The sequence below is a fragment of the Diorhabda sublineata genome, chromosome 3, assembly GCF_026230105.1.
Source record: "Diorhabda sublineata isolate icDioSubl1.1 chromosome 3, icDioSubl1.1, whole genome shotgun sequence".
NCBI classification, from domain to species: Eukaryota; Metazoa; Arthropoda; class Insecta; order Coleoptera; family Chrysomelidae; genus Diorhabda; species Diorhabda sublineata.
The window spans coordinates 26,435,967-26,457,846 of record NC_079476.1 but is presented as its reverse complement, the minus strand read 5'-3'; the positions used below and the strand labels follow the sequence as shown (position 1 = coordinate 26,457,846).

General features: G+C 29.7%; 1 protein-coding gene across 1 annotated transcript in view; it reads left to right on the top strand.

The window, feature by feature from the left end:
- The window catches only part of LOC130441848 (heterogeneous nuclear ribonucleoprotein C), a 218,626-nt gene that overhangs the window by 103,280 nt on the left and 93,466 nt on the right, over positions 1-21,880 (top strand). The window contains exon 5 of the mRNA XM_056775659.1: positions 18,737-18,815. Coding sequence (XP_056631637.1) covers positions 18,737-18,815 — 79 coding nt within the window. The remainder of the gene's footprint in view (positions 1-18,736; positions 18,816-21,880) is intronic.

The following is a 21,880-nucleotide window of genomic DNA, read 5'->3' as shown; positions in this document are numbered from 1 at the left end:
TTTTAGCTCTGAATATAGAAAAAATATTTTCTGTTTTGCTGAATGTAAATAAAGAAAGGGATTATTTGATACGAGGGTTTGAAAAAAGATATCAGTTTGTCGAAAAAAATTATAATATACGGAAAATTGAGGAAGACTCATGAAAATTGTATTTTTCGAAAATCTATACATTTTATTTGGAAAGTAATATGATTTTTATATTTTTTAGACTGAAATCCATAATGTCTCATATATTTTTGCATAATTTTGCCGAAAAATTCATATTGATATCAAATCATTTTCAGTTATCATATGATATTTAGCAATTTTTACAAAATTTTAAAAAATATTATATTTCGAAAACTATTGGAGAGATCTATTTATTTTTGACACAAAGTAATATAAAAAACGCGTGTCTAAATAACTTTTCATAATGGCTCCCTTCAGTTTCATATTTGTGACAAATATACAGGGTAAAATTAAAAACAAACTTTATTTTTCGAATTAACACTGTATAAACTTATAGTATCTACAATTGTGGACTGATAACGTTGTAATACTGTCAAATAAGAAAAAGAACGTTGAATCTATAACAAAAAAAATATAAAAGCTTTTTGAGGGAAACAAAACTTCCATAAACTCTACCTTCAAATATTTCCAATTTGACTGTTTCGCATTTAACCTAAAAACACGTGACAAGTGACAAGTTAGTAACATCAATTCGCGGCTAATTTCATTCGTATCTCGAAACAAAACATCCACATCTAAAATAACGATATTGATTTATATATTTAGACATTTCTACGTTGAATTCCACGTAATCTCAATGCTTAATTTCGAATTGTGTCTCTATAATATTATTAGCTGTTTATATGTATAAATAACAAAAACAAAGGGCAGGTGCGAGTCCAAAACCCTGCGGTTCATTGAGTGGGTTTAAGCTTTAGCGTAGCTTAGTCGATGTTTATTGTGCTTTCTTCTCTTTTACCACAATGAAGTGCACAAAAGCGACTGTTCATTACAAGGTGAATACTCTAACACGCAGTTTCATTTATTTCCGGAAAAGATCAATAATTATACACATTTTGTAGACTTTTGGAAACTGTAAACTGTAATTTATCATGAATTATTATTTTTTTATGAGAAATTTACGAAAATAAACTGTCGAGAAAAGTTCTACGAGCGATCTAACTGAGAAAAAAACTTTCTGATGAAAGATAACAAATTTTCTTGATTTAGAAACTGAATTTGATATATTTCAGAATAGCAGACGTCCTATGTTTATAAAATATGAATCTAAGATAGAAAATATACAAAGTGTTACAGGATTTGATGCAAAATGTAACATTTTCTAAATACTACATTCGTACATTATGAATTTTTAATGGATGATTACGTATACGTGTAGTTAATAATCCGTAACATTTACAGGGACAACCTGTACAATCTAAAAATGGCGAAAATGAATTTTTCAATAGATTTTGCAATAAAAAGATACTCTTTGTATAACTCGATAAAATTTATGGTTCAAAAGATATTTAGATCGTTGTACATAGTTCGTCAGAAAGAAAAATTCTGAAGAAAATTACCATAAATTGTAATTATTTATTAAAAATACTTACAGGAGCTATTAAAATATAATTAAAAATTTCTAATTGAACTGTATACTTATTCAAATCTCGTAGAAGAAACAAATCAAATACAACATTCTCCAAGTTACCTTCTTGGTGATAATCTATTAATGATTTTGTAAATGAAGATGAACTTTTTAGAGATCCGTAATCTTTTTATATATTCCGGTCAGATCCAAATGGTATCAACATAATATTAAATCAATATAACCTGTAAATCGCTCCCATATAAATTTATATCGTTTTGATGTTCGGACGATCAATCTTTAAATCCTCACTACATAAAATCGGCGAGATTGCTAAATCGAAATAATTGATGTATTTTCAAGTCAACTCACGTGCCAAAACGTTATAAATTGCGGCTAGAAATAGGAATACAGTCAGATATGTTATTTATCGATTATCCGAGTGAATTTAAAACTTCAAAGTGGTTTTTAACACTTTATCGATTTAAAAAATTCAGTATTATCAATTAGATGTTTTATTACTAAAAAAATGAATCGATTTTTATGTCATTTACGTTTGTAATAGTTTTGGAATGTACTAAAATGATCCAACAAAGACACAATCTTCTTTCGGCTCCATACACTTTTTCTAGTGATTTTCGATATACACTTTTTATAATAAAAATCGTATAATTTCCTCAAAATATCCGATATTACTTATTCACCGTTGTAAAATCTTTGACCTACGAGTCTGGTAACAGAAAATAATCCGACTCCAGTGGATTGGGTAGCAATTCAAAGTTTAATTCTTCAATTTTGGTCATTGAAATAAAGGAAATGTTGGTGTTGACGAATCAACACTTTCTTGTAAACCAAATGCTTGATTTATTCCCTCAAACGTTTCAATAAGTTCGCAAAAAACTCGCAGTTGATAGTTTTTCCATTTCCAAGATAGTCAATGTAAATTATCCCAAAAATAAAACGACGCCGTGACCTTGTCTGCAGATGGAACGATCCTTCTTTGAATTCTCCTTTTTCAGGCCTTATACGATCCCTAGCCACAATATCTACCAGACTTTGTCTCTAGGAATGTATCCAGAGTCTATTGAAACCATGAATGATGATTTGCTCGAAGCAAGCTTGAAATTTGATGCGTTTTAAATCAAAATCTACGAATTATTATATAAAATAAATTAAAAGAATTTATGGTGTTTTAAAATATGACAACTATAAATCGTTAACAGCCTTTTTTTCCGAAAGTTTACGTCTAATTGATTATGTGATTATAATTAATAAAAATTGAGGTTATAGAACGTGTCAAGTATTAAAATATTCTTATTATAATAAGGATAATCTGTATAAAATCTAATGGATACTATTTCTGTATTATATGATCTCAAAATAAGCTATAGCAGCGATAACCTCTTCATTTGAGCAAAATTTTTGCCAACAATCATTTTCTTGTAGTCTGAGAATTAGAAACAGTCGATGTGGTGCAAATTTGGTGAATACTGTGGATGTTGAAGCTATTCTAAAATCAATTTCCCGTTCCCATATCGCTTTATAATAATCGCTGTTTGTTGGTTTTTTCTTTTTTCAAAAATACCGTCTTAAATGAGGTAAAAACATATTTTATGTTAAGAAGCCTTTTAAGAAATGAAAATTATACAAACTGCGGAAGGAAACTCACTAGAAATTCTCGGAATATCTGATATATATTCGCTTCATTGTACAAGTTAAGTTGAAAAAAAAGTTTGACGTAGCTGAAAAGTGATATTTCCCTATTCTTTTTCCGTTAGTAAAAAATTATGCGGCGAGTAACTGATTTAAAAACTTTCATATCATTCAAATGAAGTGAAATTTTAATCTCATTTTAGAACTTCCAAAGTGAAGAAACATGTAAGTCGAAAAGTTGCATCTTCATAAATCCAGAAGTTCTGGTCCTGAATAAATTTTTTGCGAATATTTGAACATCAAGTTTTTGTTTCCTGCCTTATAATTACCATTATAAGCAATGGGAAATTTATAATAAGAAATCCTGGTTTTCTATCCTTAATCCACATAAAAAACACATCATTTAATTTAGTTTATTTATCTATAAAATAATCGATCTTTATGAATACAATAATTTGAAAAATAAATGAAGATTCTCAGAAATTTTTGGTGGTGTTTGAACTGAATTGTGTCTGCCATATAACTAGTTTTTGAATTGAAGTATTTTCAGTGAAACAACTTCTGTTATTTTGAGAAAATCGATGATGGTTCTGAGCAATATTTGGTGGTGTTTAACCTGAGTTGTGTCTGCCATATAATCAGTTTTTGAATTGAAGTATTTTCAGTGAAACAACTTCTATTATTTTGAGAAAATCGATGATGGTTCTGAGCAATATTTGGTGGTGTTTAACCTGAGTTGTGTCTGCCATATAATCAGTTTTCGAATTGAAACATTTTCAGTGAAACAACTTCTGTTATTTTGAAAAAAAATGGAGATAATTCTGAGCAATATTTGGTGGTGTTTAAACTGAATTGTGTCTGCCATATAACTAGTTTTTGAATTGAAACATTTTCAGTGAAACAACTTCTGTTAGTTTGGAAAAATCGATGATGGTTCTGAGCAATATTTGGTGGTATTTAAACTGAATTGTGTCTGCCATATAATCAGTTTTTGAATTGAAGTATTTTCAGCGAAACAACTTCTGTTATTTTGAAAAAAATGGAGATGATTCTGAGCAATATTTGGTGGTGATCAACCTGAGTTATTTCTACCATATAATTAGTTTTTGAATTGAAGCATTTCCAGTGAAAAAACTTCTGATAGTATAAAAAATCGATGATATATCTGAACAATGTTTAGAGATGTTTAACCTGAGTTGTGTCTGCCATATAATTAGTTTTTGAATCGAAACATTTTCAGTGTAACAACTTTTGTTATTTTGAGAAAAATGGAGATGATTCTGAGCAATATTTGGTGGTGTTTAACCATATAACTAGTTTTTGGATTAAAGTATTTTCAGCTAAACAACTTCTATTTTTATAATTTTGAACAATCGATTGTACGTGATGAAGTGCAAAAAAGAAATATCTAAAAAACAGTTAAGCCTAAGTACAAAATTCACTGCAGTGCTAAGAAAATATCACCAAATTCTATGCTGCACTACTTTTGGGACATCTTGTATGGCTGTAAATAATTTAAGACAGTATCATGAAGTTGTAGACACGATGTTTCGTCAGGAATAAATCGGACTTAGTTTAAACATCAACGAAACATTTATATCAAGAAATATTTTCTTCTTTCCGACTGTACAGCAATCAAAGTATAATTGCCTTCGTCTTCTAATTCGAAAAGCAGCTGGGCATGAAATTGCAAACTAGTACATGTAACTAAGATATACGGTATCCAATGTAAGTGTAAATGTAATATTTTTAGTTGTATGTTGTGCGAGAACAGTTATATTGGACTGGTTATGGATGGGCGTTGTTAATTGGTTTTTCGGTTGATACGGACCTTTGCGATTCGATAAGATAAACGCTGAAATATCGAAGTCATAATTTTGTAGATATTGTCGATAATAAAGAAATTTATCATTATCATTTATATAATAACTAATAAACACTGTGGTTAAGGATATTTTCGAATTAAAATTTTTGTATCTTTCGAAATACACAATAAGTCTCACTTTCCACAATTTCACTCTTGTCAAAAGTAAAATATGACTCGTCGTCGATAATGATTTCCAAAATTTTTTTTAACTAAAACTTCGATTGGTTGCTATTAAGAATATTTGGGTGCCGATTTTCTTCATTTTTGAACTACATTTTGTTACTTTAGAATCTTTATACATATTTCTCAATAATTTTGAGTTTTCTGCTTAATTTTCATCGCATTTTATTATTTAATGAAGTACACACCGACAGATATTGTTAATTGTTTGGTTATTTCTTCATTCTTTCTTCAGATCTTGAGATTGTTCATAAAAATTCGTTTTCTTTTAGATTTTTCGTACTTGAAAATAAACAGAGACGTAATGGGGAACATTTCACAACTGCCAAATTACTAGAAATCATTATAAACTTTCTCAGTCAACTTGCTAAACTGTCAAGAGAAATTATTCATTATAACGATTCACATTTTTAAATTCAGTTGATATATAATATAATTTACAGTTTTTTTTATATATATAAATAAAAAAACTGTTTTGTATTCATGTGTTTTACGAAATCTTTTCATAACAAGATCAAACAATTCGTCAGAATCTTCTGACACATTTTATAAACTTTATGTTCGCCTTTTGAATTTATTACCTTTTTTTTTATCGATGGGTTGATTTGAAGGAAATATTAGACAGTTTTTATACTAAAGTTGATTCAAAAGTTCATATAAAACAAATAATTTATTAGTATTTATTTAATTTTGAATTTGAGTGTTTTTAATTAAACATTCACTTATTTATTTTTCTGAATTCGATAACCAAAAAAATTAGTTAGTATTAAAGTCGTTAATAACTGCTAATTAACCATTTTTCAACATCTAGAACCTATTATACAGCTAAATAAATATAATGCAAGAATGAACACACAAAAATATGACAAAAATCAAAAGATAATGTTCTAAAATGTTCCAAACCCATAGAAATTTATCATACGACATTTATAATTATTTGAAAATATGTAGTCAAGTCAATATGGGAAAAAAATTAAGAAGCTTTTTATCTAGATTCAATGTGAAGTTCTAGAAATGCTAAATGAACCAGAGAAAAAGTTTCCTGGAATCTTTTTTATTCATTTTATAAGACTGCATGAATATTTACAGCAAATATGACTAATTCTAACAAGAAAATCTCATAAAACACATTAAGTCGCTATAAGTACACGTACACGCATGATAGAAAAGAAACCATATTAATAAAGTGTCATTTAATCTTTTTTTTTTCATTTTTTCATATAAGATGTAAATTCAGAAGACATAGGAAACTTCGAACTCGAATTAGTTGACTCTCCCATCCTTAATCATATTTTGAATCCATTTGGTTTTGTTTCAGAAGGCTCAATCCTGTACGATGTGAAAAAAATGCACAATCATTTCCCAATTGAAATTAAAATCAAATTTTCTATACCATTTCGCAGAAATTTAAAGACACATTACTGGAAAATGCCTTCTACGACTTGAGTAATCTTCTTTCTTTTTATTTTTTCATATAAGATGTAAATTCAGAAGTCTATTTCAAAAGATATGAAAGCATCGAACTCGAATTAGTTGACTCTCCCTTCCTTAATCATATTTTGAATCCATTTGGTTTTGTTTCAGAAGGCTCAATCCTGTACGATGTGAATAAAATGCACAATCATTTCCCAATTGAAATAAAAATCAAATTTTCTATACCATTTCGCAGAAATTTAAAGACACATTACTGGAAAATGCCTTCTACGACTTGAGTAATCTTCTTTCTTTTTATTTTTTCATATAAGATGTAAATTCAGAAGTCTATTTCAAAAGATATGAAAGCATCGAACTCGAATTAGTTGACTCTCCCTTCCTTAATCATATTTTGAATCCATTTGGTTTTGTTTCAGAAGGCTCAATCCTGTACGATGTGAATAAAATGCACAATCATTTCCCAATTGAAATAAAAATCAAATTTTCTATACCATTTCGCAGAAATTTAAAGACACATTACTGGAAAATGCCTTCTACGACTTGAGTAATCTTCTTTCTTTTTATTTTTTCATATAAGATGTAAATTCAGAAGTCTATTTCAAAAGATATGAAAGCATCGAACTCGAATTAGTTGACTCTCCCTTCCTTAATCAAATTTTGAATGCATTTGGCTCTTTTTTAGAAGGCTCAATCCTGTACGATACGAAAAAAATGCACAATCATTTTCCAATTGAACTAAAATCAAATATTCTCTAGAATTTCGCAAAAATTTCAACTCAAATTACCTGAAAATGCCTTCTACGCTGTTAATATAATGTTATTTCTTGCTTTTTCTCATATACCAAAACAAAAATTAGAAAAACGAGTCCACTAGATGCTAATTTGGTTACATAAAATGTGTAAAATTATAATTTAGTATCCACTGTTTCATAACGTAAAGTATTCATAATTAAAACAAACAATTTGTACAGATTTTCCGTCCACACAATCTTATTACGAAAAAGTTGACATAATTAGTAAGCGTATAATTTTCTTTTATATGTTTACCGCATTTACCTGATCTCATATATTTTCATTCCGCATTGAATCCTTGCCAGGAATTTTCAAACACATGTATGAAATATTTCCAAATAAATTAGAGCAGGTGGCGAACAGGATTTAGATAATATGATTCAGAATTTGTGAAGTACTACAAAGGAATTTCAGAACGTATAAATAGATTTAAAACAGTTCTGCCAATTTATCTAGTAATATTTAAAGAATCACCTTCAGATTTTAAGTTACTAGAATAAATAAATGTTCCGAAATATTTTACGCAATCCTATATATTATCTGTATGGTGAATCATCACTAATAGTCAACAAATGGTGAAAATAATCGGTCTATCGACTCATGTAATACCCATGAATTTAATTCGCCATAAAGATCAGTTATCTGATGGTGATTTGGATATAACATCGATAAATAATTATGACAGCTGTCAACATCAGATCTCTATTGTACACAGGATATATCAGAGGCTTCCTAGAAAGGAATATCGTATTTATATCCGATAATTTTAGAAAATCTAACAAATAATAACTGAAATTAGTTAGCTGAATAAAAGCGATTCACGTGATGTTTATTGCTACTAAATTTCCTCGAATTAATCGACTAGTTTATATATATTTGGCGCAGTCAGTAGGATTGTCGTGAAAACGATGCAATGAGCTTATTTCAACTGTTGTATGAGAGGAAAATGTTTAGATTGTAGAAAATTAAGAGTCGAATCATTTGTTGTATGTCACTCATGTTTAATAGTTAGATTTAGTTAGGGAACGTGGATCTACTAATAGACTTGTCGAATCCAAATTAAAGTAAATCAAAAACCTAGACTTAAACCTCTTAAACCCAGAGACCTTAGTGAATAAAGTAAGCTGAAATTTTAGCAAACTGATGAAAGAATTTAGCTGGATTAGCACAACAAAAATCATCGTTGGAGGATGCATGATTAACCCACCCTTTGTATTGATCTATTTGAAATTCAATAATTTCGAATAGAGGGCATTGAGAGCAAGAAATCGGGCCCAATAGGGAACGAACTGGTCCACAATGGCAACTCATATAGGAAATGCGGTAGATTTCCAAAGAAAAGTACCAGTAATTTAAATTTCCAAGAAACCAAACTAATCCATTTTTATAATGCCTTCTTAGAGTATCTTTTGCAATAGGCCATCTCCTTTTGGAGTACGTTTGGTACGACTCAATTAGAACGAAGCTGCAAACTACAAAACAGACTGAAACTTCTTTTGAATCCATTTTCCTCTGTTTTAGAAGGCTCAATCCTCTACGATGCGAAAATATGCACAATCATTTGGCAATTGAAATAAAATCGAATTTACTTCAGTATTTCGCAAAAATTTGACAACAAATTACTGGAAAATGCCTTTTACGACTTGTATTATTCTCTATTTTAATCGCAGATGTCAAAATTTTGAATAGAAAACGAAAACGTTGCATATACAAAACGTATTTTTTATAATGGTTGAGCTAGCAAGTTGTTGATTTTTCTCCAATTGAATCTTACCTAAATTAAGACTTCTGTGGAATTTCAACTCAATGCAATCATTATTTCGAGAGATACGATTTTTGAAACATGGGTATATTTCAAATCGATATTTGTTGATACGTATTTCCGATAATGGTTGAGCTAGCGAGTTGTTGATTTTTTTTCAGTTGAATCTTCCCTTAATTAAGACTTCTCTATAATTCCAGCTCAATACACTCATTATTTTGAGAGATAGGATTTCTTAAACATGCGTATATTTCATATCAATGTGTACGATGTGAAAAAAATGCACAATCATTTGCCAATCGAAATAAAATCAAATCTTCTTCAGCATTTCGCAAAAACTTGAACATAAATTACTGGAATATGCCTTTTACGACTTGTATTATTTTCTATTTTATTCGCAGATACCAAAATTTTGAATAGAAAACTAAAAAGTCGCATGTACAAAACCAAAGATTTATTTTATTAGTCCCTTTCATAGAAATTTGTTATTGGAACCAAAAAACATTTTACATCATGTTGAACTGACTTTGAACAAACTTTGATCATATAAAGAGTTTTATTCCTTCGCAACTACATTATATTAAATTAAAAAAAAAACTAGTAGAACCAGTAGAAAAGATAATAAACCTAATTAACTAACCTAAACATAGAATATATGTTATATGTCAGTGACTACAGGGAATGTCTTTTGGTGGAACGGCATCTTAGGATGCAGTTTCAATAAATAAGCGAGATACATTAACAGAATTGCGATCATTCTGTCTTATTTCGAGCTATTCTATAATTCATACACTCCTATGTTTGGATTAACTCAACCACATTTTGGAGTGTGAATTACAAGAGCGCAAGGTAATAATAAATTAATGATACATTTCATGTGATAAATCTTTGAATAATTCTGTTATACTCGTATATAATATAATACATACTGAAATTAGAATAGTTCCTTGTATTTTATGACGTCTTTTTAGTTATAATCATCAATTAAATGAGCTCAAAATGTTATTACTTTTGAGATATGATTTCATATACATACTTGAAGCACCATCTTGAACCAACGTGTTTTGATGGTTTTCCGTATTCAATCGCGGTCGCACTTCGCTACAGGTTGAATTTCGTGAAGGTCGTTCGAAAACAATCGCTCAAAACGAAATGGTGCAATGGAATGGTGAACAAAAGTTTCAAAAGACTTTGGATCTTGCATAACGTTAAATTTTGAATGGTACCAATCGTAGAAGACAAACCTTTTTCCGCCACGACGTCGCCAATTCTCACAAATCAGTTTTTGGAACAGTTAAGACATCGAATTGATGTTTGGCACCCAATGGTTTCTCTCTATTCCCGCAGATAAATTGCGACGTTTTTCTATAACTGAAGAAGCAGTTAACGCGTTGAAAAAACATGTTTTGGAATGGTTCGAATGCATGCAACGTATTGATCTTGATGAAGAATATTTTGAACAACGATAAACCCAATTATGAATATCTATAGTAGATCTAATCAGTTCTTGAACCCAAATGAGTTTTTCCAACCCAAATGAGTTTTTATTATTCCCGCAGATAAATTACAACGTTTTTCTATAACTGAAGAAGCAGTTAACGCGTTGAAAAAACATGTTTTGGAATGGTTCGAATGCATGCAACGTATTGATCTTGATGAAGAATATTTTGAACAACGCTAAACCCAATTATGAATATCTATAGTAGATCTAATCAGTTCTTGAACCCAAATGAGTTTTTATTATTCCCGCAGATAAATTGCGACGTTTTTCTATAACTGAAAAAGCAGTTAACGCGTTGAAAAAACATGTTTTGGAATGGTTCGAATGCATGCAACGTATTGATCTTGATGAAGAATATTTTGAACAACGCTAAACCCAATTATGAATATTTATAGTAGATCGAATCAGTTCTTGAACCCAAATGAGTTTTTCCAACCCAAATGAGTTTTTATTATTCCCGCAGATAAATTACAACGTTTTTCTATAACTGAAGAAGCAGTTAACGCGTTGAAAAAACATGTTTTGGAATTGTTCAAATGCATGCAACGTATTGATCTTGATGAAGAATATTTTGAACAACGCTAAACCCAATTATGAATATCTATAGTAGATCTAATCAGTTCTTGAACACAAATGAGTTTTTATTATTCCCGCAGATAAATTGCGACGTTTTTCTATAACTGAAAAAGCAGTTAACGCGTTGAAAAAACATGTTTTGGAATGGTTCGAATGCATGCAACGTATTGATCTTGATGAAGAATATTTTGAACAACGATAAACCCAATTATGAATATCTATAGTAGATCTAATCAGTTCTTGAACACAAATGAGTTTTTATTATTCCCGCAGATAAATTGCGACGTTTTTCTATAACTGAAAAAGCAGTTAACGCGTTGAAAAAACATGTTTTGGAATGGTTCGAATGCATGCAACGTATTGATCTTGATGAAGAATATTTTGAACAACGATAAACCCAATTATGAATATTTATAGTAGATCGAATCAGTTCTTGAACCCAAATGAGTTTTTCCAACCCAAATGAGTTTTTATTATTCCCGCAGATAAATTACAACGTTTTTCTATAACTGAAGAAGCAGTTAACGCGTTGAAAAAACATGTTTTGGAATGGTTCGAATGCATGCAACGTATTGATCTTGATGAAGAATATTTTGAACAACGATAAACCCAATTATGAATATCTATAGTAGATCTAATCAGTTCTTGAACCCAAATGAGTTTTTATTATTCCCGCAGATAAATTGCGACGTTTTTCTATAACTGAAAAAGCAGTTAACGCGTTGAAAAAACATGTTTTGGAATGGTTCGAATGCATGCAACGTATTGATCTTGATGAAGAATATTTTGAACAACGATAAACCCAATTATGAATATTTATAGTAGATCGAATCAGTTCTTGAACCCAAATGAGTTTTTCCAACCCAAATGAGTTTTTATTATTCCCGCAGATAAATTACAACGTTTTTCTATAACTGAAGAAGCAGTTAACGCGTTGAAAAAACATGTTTTGGAATGGTTCGAATGCATGCAACGTATTGATCTTGATGAAGAATATTTTGAACAACGATAAACCCAATTATGAATATCTATAGTAGATCTAATCAGTTCTTGAACCCAAATGAGTTTTTATTATTCCCGCAGATAAATTGTGACGTTTTTCTATAACTGAAGAAGCAGTTAACGCGTTGAAAAAACATGTTTTGGAATGGTTCGAATGCATGCAACGTATTGATCTTGATGAAGAATATTTTGAACAACGATAAACCCAATTATGAATATTTATAGTAGATCGAATCAGTTCTTGAACCCAAATGAGTTTTTCCAACCCAAATGAGTTTTTATTATTCCCGCAGATAAATTACAACGTTTTTCTATAACTGAAGAAGCAGTTAACGCGTTGAAAAAACATGTTTTGGAATGGTTCGAATGCATGCAACGTATTGATCTTGATGAAGAATATTTTGAACAACGATAAACCCAATTATGAATATTTATAGTAGATCGAATCAGTTCTTGAACCCAAATGAGTTTTTCCAACCCAAATGAGTTTTTATTATTCCCGCAGATAAATTACAACGTTTTTCTATAACTGAAGAAGCAGTTAACGCGTTGAAAAAACATGTTTTGGAATGGTTCGAATGCATGCAACGTATTGATCTTGATGAAGAATATTTTGAACAACGATAAACCCAATTATGAATATCTATAGTAGATCTAATCAGTTCTTGAACCCAAATGAGTTTTTATTATTCCCGCAGATAAATTGTGACGTTTTTCTATAACTGAAGAAGCAGTTAACGCGTTGAAAAAACATGTTTTGGAATGGTTCGAATGCATGCAACGTATTGATCTTGATGAAGAATATTTTGAACAACGATAAACCCAATTATGAATATTTATAGTAGATCGAATCAGTTCTTGAACCCAAATGAGTTTTTCCAACCCAAATGAGTTTTTATTATTCCCGCAGATAAATTACAACGTTTTTCTATAACTGAAGAAGCAGTTAACGCGTTGAAAAAACATGTTTTGGAATGGTTCGAATGCATGCAACGTATTGATCTTGATGAAGAATATTTTGAACAACGATAAACCCAATTATGAATATCTATAGTAGATCTAATCAGTTCTTGAACCCAAATGAGTTTTTCCAACCCAAATGAGTTTTTATTATTCCCGCAGATAAATTGCGACGTTTTTCTATAACTGAAGAAGCAGTTAACGCGTTGAAAAAACATGTTTTGGAATGGTTCGAATGCATGCAACGTATTGTTCTTGATGAAGAATATTTTGAACAACGATAAACCCAATTATGAATATCTATAGTAGATCTAATCAGTTCTTGAACCCAAATGAGTTTTTATTATTCCCGCAGATAAATTGCGACGTTTTTCTATAACTGAAGAAGCAGTTAACGCGTTGAAAAAACATGTTTTGGAATGGTTCGAATGCATGCAACGTATTGATCTTGATGAAGAATATTTTGAACAACGATAAACCCAATTATGAATATCTATAGTAGATCTAATCAGTTCTTGAACCCAAATGAGTTTTTATTATTCCCGCAGATAAATTGCGACGTTTTTCTATAACTGAAGAAGCAGTTAACGCGTTGAAAAAACATGTTTTGGAATGGTTCGAATGCATGCAACGTATTGATCTTGATGAAGAATATTTTGAACAACGATAAACCCAATTATGAATATTTATAGTAGATCGAATCAGTTCTTGAACCCAAATGAGTTTTTCCTATTCCCGCAGATAAATTGCGACGTTTTTCTATAACTGAAAAAGCAGTTAACGCGTTGAAAAAACATGTTTTGGAATGGTTCGAATGCATGCAACGTATTGATCTTGATGAAGAATATTTTGAACAACGATAAACCCAATTATGAATATCTATAGTAGATCTAATAAGTCCTTGAGCCCAAATGAGTTTTTCCTATTTCCGCAGATAAATTGTGATATTTTTCTACACCTGAAGAAGCAGTTAAAGCGTTGAAAAAACAATTATGAATATTTAGAGTAGATCCCTCGTAACTAGTTAACGTTAAATATATTCTATGTCTGCATTAATGCATTTTTTATATGTTGCATCATATCTTTCAACGGTTTTCAAATGGCAAAAAGTTTCCTCGGTTTTTAACTAATGAAAGCTTTTTGAATCCGTTTCAAGCAACGAATCTAATAGCCGTTTTAACACGTCTTCACTAAGTGCACGTACTAAATACTTTTTGTTAAAAGGGATGTTCGAAAAGAAGCGTCCATATAAATTGAAACAGCTATATTTTGAATTATAATAATAAGTATAAACTACAGCGATGTAAAAATGAGCAAACGAGGGGATATGATGATAATAAACATAACCCCACTAGTTGAGTCGTTCCCACAGGAAAATCACTCGAGAGGAAAGTCGAAAACCCCTTCAGACACACCTACATACACCAAGAAAAATGATACGGAAACGATACGTAGAATTAAATGATTCAAATTCTTGTAGAATTTAGTTGTTTATCAAATTTTTCTTTCAACAATAGTTTTATTAATAAACCTATTGATTTTACTGTTTCATGTTACTTCATTTTCTAGATGTATCAAATGTAAATACGAGATTCTTTATCTTTATAATGAAGACTTTAGAATTCAATTAAGAGACGAGAAAATCTTGACAAAGAACCAGGAAATTGGATGCAAATTTACAAATAAATAGGGATTCATACACAACCGTGTTACTTTTTAAGAGATTTCCAAGTTTGTAATAGATTAAAGTATTTAATGTAAGCAGAAATCAAAATATGCATCGTTTTTTATTTTTTACACCCCTTTACTTTGAAAATACCAAAAGTAGTGGTGAAAAAATATATTTAATCTGCTAACATAGATTTCTTGGACTGTATCTTCAACGTATTAACTGAAATATGGGGATATATCGAACGCTTTAGACCCAGTTTAGTATGTTAACCACAAACCTCAAAAAGCTTGAGATCAAAACTGGTGTTCCCCATGGATGAATTAGAAGTATTTTTATCTGTCGATTCGAAAAAGTTATTTGTTGTGGCATAAATTTGATTCGTTCTAGATTCGGTTAATTTTTTTAGAGATTAAAACAAGGTCTATCAACTATTTTTTTTTCTAATTTTCTTCGCAACACATAATGAAGAAAATTCATTTTAATCGAAGGAAAGCAGATATTATTCAAAAGCTGTCAAATATAATTTGAGTTCTGTGTTTAATCAAGATTCGTTGCCAAACTAAAAGCGAAAATCATTCGAAAATCAACAAGAGATTAAGACAAGGTCTATCAACTATTTTTTTTTCTAATTTTCTTCGCAACACATAATGAAGAAAATTCATTTTAATCGAAGGGAAGCAGATATTATTCAAAAGCTGTCAAATATAATTTGAGTTCTGTGTTTAATCAAGATTCGTTGCCAAACTAAAAGCGAAAATCATTCGAAAATCAACAAGAGATTAAGAAAAGGTCTATCTACTATTTTTTTTTCTAATTTTCTTCGCAACACATAATGAAGAAAATTCATTTTAATCGAAGGAAAGCAGATATTATTCAAAAGCTGTCAAATATAATTTGAGTTCTGTGTTTAATCAAGATTCGTTGCCAAACTAAAAGCGAAAATCATTCGAAAATCAACAAGAGATTAAGACAAGGTCTATCAACTATTTTTTTTTCTAATTTTCTTCGCAACACATAATGAAGAAAATTCATTTTAATCGAAGGGAAGCAAATATTATTCAAAAGCTGTCAAATATAATTTGAGTTCTGTGTTTAATCAAGATTCGTTGCCAAACTAAAAGCGAAAATCATTCGAAAATCAACAAGAGATTAAGACAAGGTCTATCAACTATTTTTTTTTTCTAATTTTCTTCGCAACACATAATGAAGAAAATTCATTTTAATCGAAGGGAAGCAAATATTATTCAAAAGCTGTCAAATATAATTTGAGTTCTGTGTTTAATCAAGATTCGTTGCCAAACTAAAAGCGAAAATTATTCAAAAAACAACAAGAGATTAAGACAAGGTCTATCTACTATTTTTTTTCTAATTTTCTTCGCAACACATAATGAAGAAAATTCATTTTAATCGAAGGGAAGCAAATATTATTCAAAAGGTGTCAAATATAATTTGAGTTCTGTGTTTAATCAAGATTCGTTGCCAAACTAAAAGCGAAAATCATTCGAAAATCAACAAGTGATTAAGACAAGGTCTATCTACTATTTTTTTCTAATTTTCTTCGCAACACATAATGAAGAAAATTCATTTTAATCGAAGGGAAGCAAATATTATTCAAAAGCTGTCAAATATAATTTGAGTTCTGTGTTTAATCAAGATTCGTTGCCAAACTAAAAGCGAAAATCATTCGAAAATCAACAAGAGATTAAGACAAGGTCTATCAACTATTTTTTTTTTCTAATTTTCTTCGCAACACATAATGAAGAAAATTCATTTTAATCGAAGGGAAGCAAATATTATCCAAAAACTGTTAAATATAATTTGAGTTCTGTGTTTAATCAAGATTCGTTGCCAAACTAAAAGCGAAAATTATTCAAAAAACAACAAAAGATTAAGACAAGGTCTATCAACTATTTTTTTTTCTAATTTTCTTCGCAACACATAATGAAGAAAATTCATTTTAATCGAAGGGAAGCAAATATTATCCAAAAACTGTTAAATATAGTTTTAGTTCTGTATTTAATCAAGATTCGTTGCCAAACTAAAAGCGAATAGTATTTGAAAGTTATGAATATCAGTAGTTTTATTTCTATGTCAAGAATTACTTTTCACTTTTCAATTTGTATAATCCCGAAACTATTTTCATCAGTTTTCTCAAACTATGAAAATTTTGTAACATATTTTATAATAAAATCTATAGTCTATAGTGCGATTGGTAATAGACCTAAAATCTGTCACTAAAATAGTGTCACCATACTTTTCTTTACACGAAGTAGTTTTTCATAAATATGGGAAGAGATATTCAAATACTAATTACCAATATTTACAATAATGGGTATTTGTGGGAGAATCAACATACATAACTCGATAGAAAATGTATTTTGTTATTGTTTGTTGCAAAATTTCCCAATTTTTTGTTATATTAAACAATAAAAACTATCTTCGTCAATTCAGTTATTTTCAAATTAATTCACAAACATTTATTTTGTTAATGTTAATAATATTTACATTCAAGTAAATAATATTTCTTTTTATAACTTTTTTTCCAGTGTAGATAAATATCTATTCTTTCATGTGGAAAATATCCGAATAGAAGGGAAACTGGGAACGAATTTGGAGCCTTTACACACGTATTTTGTTCATATAGAATAACGTCAATATGAACGACTGGGCTGTCGAGTTCGAGTCGACCACTTTTCGTAGGCTTCTTTCGTTAATGCAGGACTCGTGTAGGGATGCTGAAATCGCCTTTGGGTTCTCATCAGACTTTCCCGGTTACGGCCGACACGTTACCCGGAATCAGTGCCGGAGACTTCAAATGAAAATTTCTATTAATGTTATTCCAACTATATCAATTTTAATATCAAAATCTTCGTCAGGCAGTAGCGAAATACTAGATGTTTTTATTAGTTTTTGCTCCTAAATTTTCTGTGTTAACAATTTTTTGGAATCCTCCACCACTGTTTCCTGAATCGTTATAAATTGATAACTTTAGTCCAAAATCTAACGTTCTTTTGGACTAATGTTTAAAAGGGGATCACTCGGATTAGGGAGTTCTTTCTCCACCACCACATCCGTTGAAAGGAATATATAAATTCGGATGACAATTAGGGGGTTGAAATTGAAAAGACCCGAAACGAATAATTGTAATTTCCTGGCCTTTAGGTGTATAAAAGGAATTTTGAAGTAACTTTGAAAAGGAATATTTCGTAAATTGTGTATGATGTTATTTTTCGGGATAATTGAACAAGCTTTTTTGATACGAAATTAGTTTTTTATACGTCATTTCCGAAAATAATCGCGGCATATACAAATATTTCATTTTCGTTTATCAAATTATATATAATACGATCGATTTTGATAATTATGATTTAAAGAACATATAGAGATAATAATTAAAACTACCCTTCCAGAAAGGCCAACTTTTCTCATTGAAATATCACTATAGAAGTACCAAAAGGCAGCTCCTGAGTCGTGGATCTGGTTTACTGATCAATAAAATTCGTTTATCTTCAGGGGTTGTTGTTTTTTCGTGGCATCCCTGAACCTTTTTCTATAGCCAAACCTCCCGGTGGATGTATATTTTTCCACTTTGTAATTCACGGTACTTCAAGGTGTTTTCAACTCGTCGGAAATGAGAATTTTTGTTTGTTTTGGGGGTACATTTCCTCTCCGACTAGTGGGAAAACCACCTGGTCAGATTAGGGTAGAAACAATAAAATATTAGGGGTTTATAAAAATTATAAAAACATATTTATTTACAGATGTAAATATGGTGGCTGAACCAAAACCCCATCAAACTGGTAGGAAACGACAAAATATTGCCAAAACAGGAAATGATTGGTAAGTATTTGACTAAATATTATACAGAGGTACACAAAAAATTTCGAAAACAGAAAGTAATTGATAAATATGACAGTTAACATCATACAGTTTCTGTTACTTTTTATTTTCAATTGATTAAATAAATATCATATGTAGAAACATTAAAAACTCGTAGAAAACAAAAAAAAATAACGAAAACCAATTATTTAGTACTAATAGACTCAAAACGAGATCTCAGAACTAGATTTTTGAGTTTCTAAAAGAGAAAATAAGTGGAATGAAAGCATTTAAAATTTTGTTGTATGAAGAATTGAAGATTGAAACTCACCAATGGATTTACTGAATAGATTTTGAGATTTATTCTTAATTAGAGTCAACGATTTTCAAGATACTGTATGCAACTCGATTCAATATTCAAAATCTTCTATAATTTCTATCAATTTATGTGTCATATTTTACTAAAAATCATCAAAAACTATTAAAAAGGCTAAAATATATCAAATAATTTAGTATGGCGTGGAAAAATGTCATTTTTTATAGGAAGTTTCTTATTGATTAAAGAAAACTTTTTATTTGATTTGAAGTTTTCGGTGGAATTGAAAAAAAAATAATCTATTATTAGTATTCCATTCACTTTGGAAATGCCCTGTTCACATGCAAGGGATATCAATCGGTGTCTGTGTGTCATTTTAGTGAATTTCAAACACGAATCCAAAAAATAATTTAGACAGTTAAGTCACTAAAACGAATTTATTATAAAAATTTAAAACGTTTTTGTGAATATTTTTATATATTTAGAAGAAGCGCGAAGATTTTAAAAAAGAATTTACTAACTCAACCATACATAACATTGTTTTATATACAGGTGAAGATACAAAAATTCATGTTTCGTTTGTATAAACATAAAAAAATACTTAAAGAAAGAGAAATCAACATTAATAACCTTAGAATCGAGAGAAAAAGTTAAAATGTATATCTTGGTATAATTATGAAAGAAGAATTTTGATTTACTACATTTTTTCCATCCTGTTTTAAGGAGTTAAATCCTGGATCTTGAACGAAGATTTGAATAAAAAATTGGAGGCATTATAAAAGTGCTGATAACCATAAAAAATCGTAACCTACAGAAGTTCGCTCCCAACTATCCAAGGCAAAATATTTGGAAAGGATGGTTCAAGAAGAAAACAAAAATTTTGGCCTCGAAAATTCGACTATTTATTCATGGATAGGCACTACAAAAAAGCAAACAGAACATAAAGAAGATGGCGGTTCATAGAAATACTATCTAAGCTAAAACCGAACTTGCGTATTCTCGTTATAGTCCAGTAAATAAGGTTTTTTACCTTACATCAAAACGTATCGAAAATAAGTTTATTTCATGAAAAAAACGTCGTTTCAACCCTGTTATTGCTACCCTAATTGCAATAAAATTCACAATTAACTTCAATTGAATATAAAGAAGTATTTTTTAATTAGAAAAAATGTCTTTATTAAATATTATTAAATGAATTGTTCATAATATAGGTTGAAATACATTGATTAAGGGTTGATAAATTCAAATAGTATCCTAAAATATCATACGATCTTCATATTTATTCTGCAAACGTTTTTTTTCAACATTATAAATGTTTTAACTTTTATTTTATTAAATTTTGACAATAAAGGGTTGTTTTAACCCCTTACAATAATTTACACGTATTGGCATAGGGTATATTTTCAAGTGAAGTGTAAATACAACTTAATTCTAAAATTTCAAGCAAATCCATGCGTCGTAATGTAATTCTGAGGTGATTCCGTCATTCACTGGACTATAGATTCGTCGGCGGACACGAGCATTACGCTGTAGTGCTTAGTTAAAGGAATAGAGATGGGAGATAAAAAGAACGATAACTAAATGAGAAATAAAACGATAATTTAATGAAAAAAAAAACGAAACTGGATATTAGAAAAATTGTCTACGATCAAAATAGCTGTGTCGTCGTTTATATTTAAGAGATGTCGGTAAAGGACGTTGTGGTACACGCGCATTGATTTCCTTTAAGTCCGAATAAGCATCTTCTTGCTTTTTTTGATCGTTTTTTTTATATAGAAATCTAAAAGTTTTGCATACTGGTTAGACAACGAGTTTATCCAGTTTATATTTGAGCCCTTCATGTTAAACTTTGTCAAATGCCGGTGCTACGTCTAAGAAAACAGAAAAGTAGACTTTTGTCTTTTCTAGTCATTTTTGAAACGAGGATTGGTGAGTTTTTTGTTTGTTTGTTCATTCAGTAATATATATAAAGTTAATGTTAATTTCATCATCTATTTTTGAACGTAGAATCACTTCTCAATTTGTAATAACGCTTTTCAAAGTATTTCTCACTGTTGATTATGAAATTTGGTATCCAAATTGAAGGATTATTATTTATTTTGATATATATATATATATATATATATATATATATATATATATATATATATATATATATATTAGAGAAAATCCTGGGGTTTGTACATAGATATGCAAATTACTAAAATCGTCGGCTTTGAAAAAATAAAAAGGCGAAAGGTATTGAGATCACCGCAGCGACATCGGCATCACACGCCGAAACGGTAAATCCCCTATTAAGACTGGGATTAAGGGCGTTAAAAGGGCTCACAACGAGACTTGAAATTGCATACTTGATTTCCCGTTTCAACCGGAGGTTTAAGAAAAGGTATTCGTAATCGTTGAGCCATGAGGTTTATTGAAGAATTCCCCCAAAAAATAGATTTTTTCATAAACTAATTCTATAATTACTTGAATAAATAATAAATAATAGCACATCTAGAAGTATTGAGAAAACTATTTTCATTTAAACTTGGAAAACTTCGATTCCAATACTTTCTTTATTTGAACTCGACTATCGACTTTGATCAAGACGATATCTCAAATTGTTTTCTCAATTTTGTAAATAATTCCAAGGGTTTCATCGATTTCGATTCATCTCCAATGAAAAGAAAAAAAATTCTAAACCTGTAAGAGAAAAGTCAACACGAAACTCGGTTTTATTACAAACGAAATTTTATAAAAAGAAATTACAGTCCTTGTAAATAGAAAT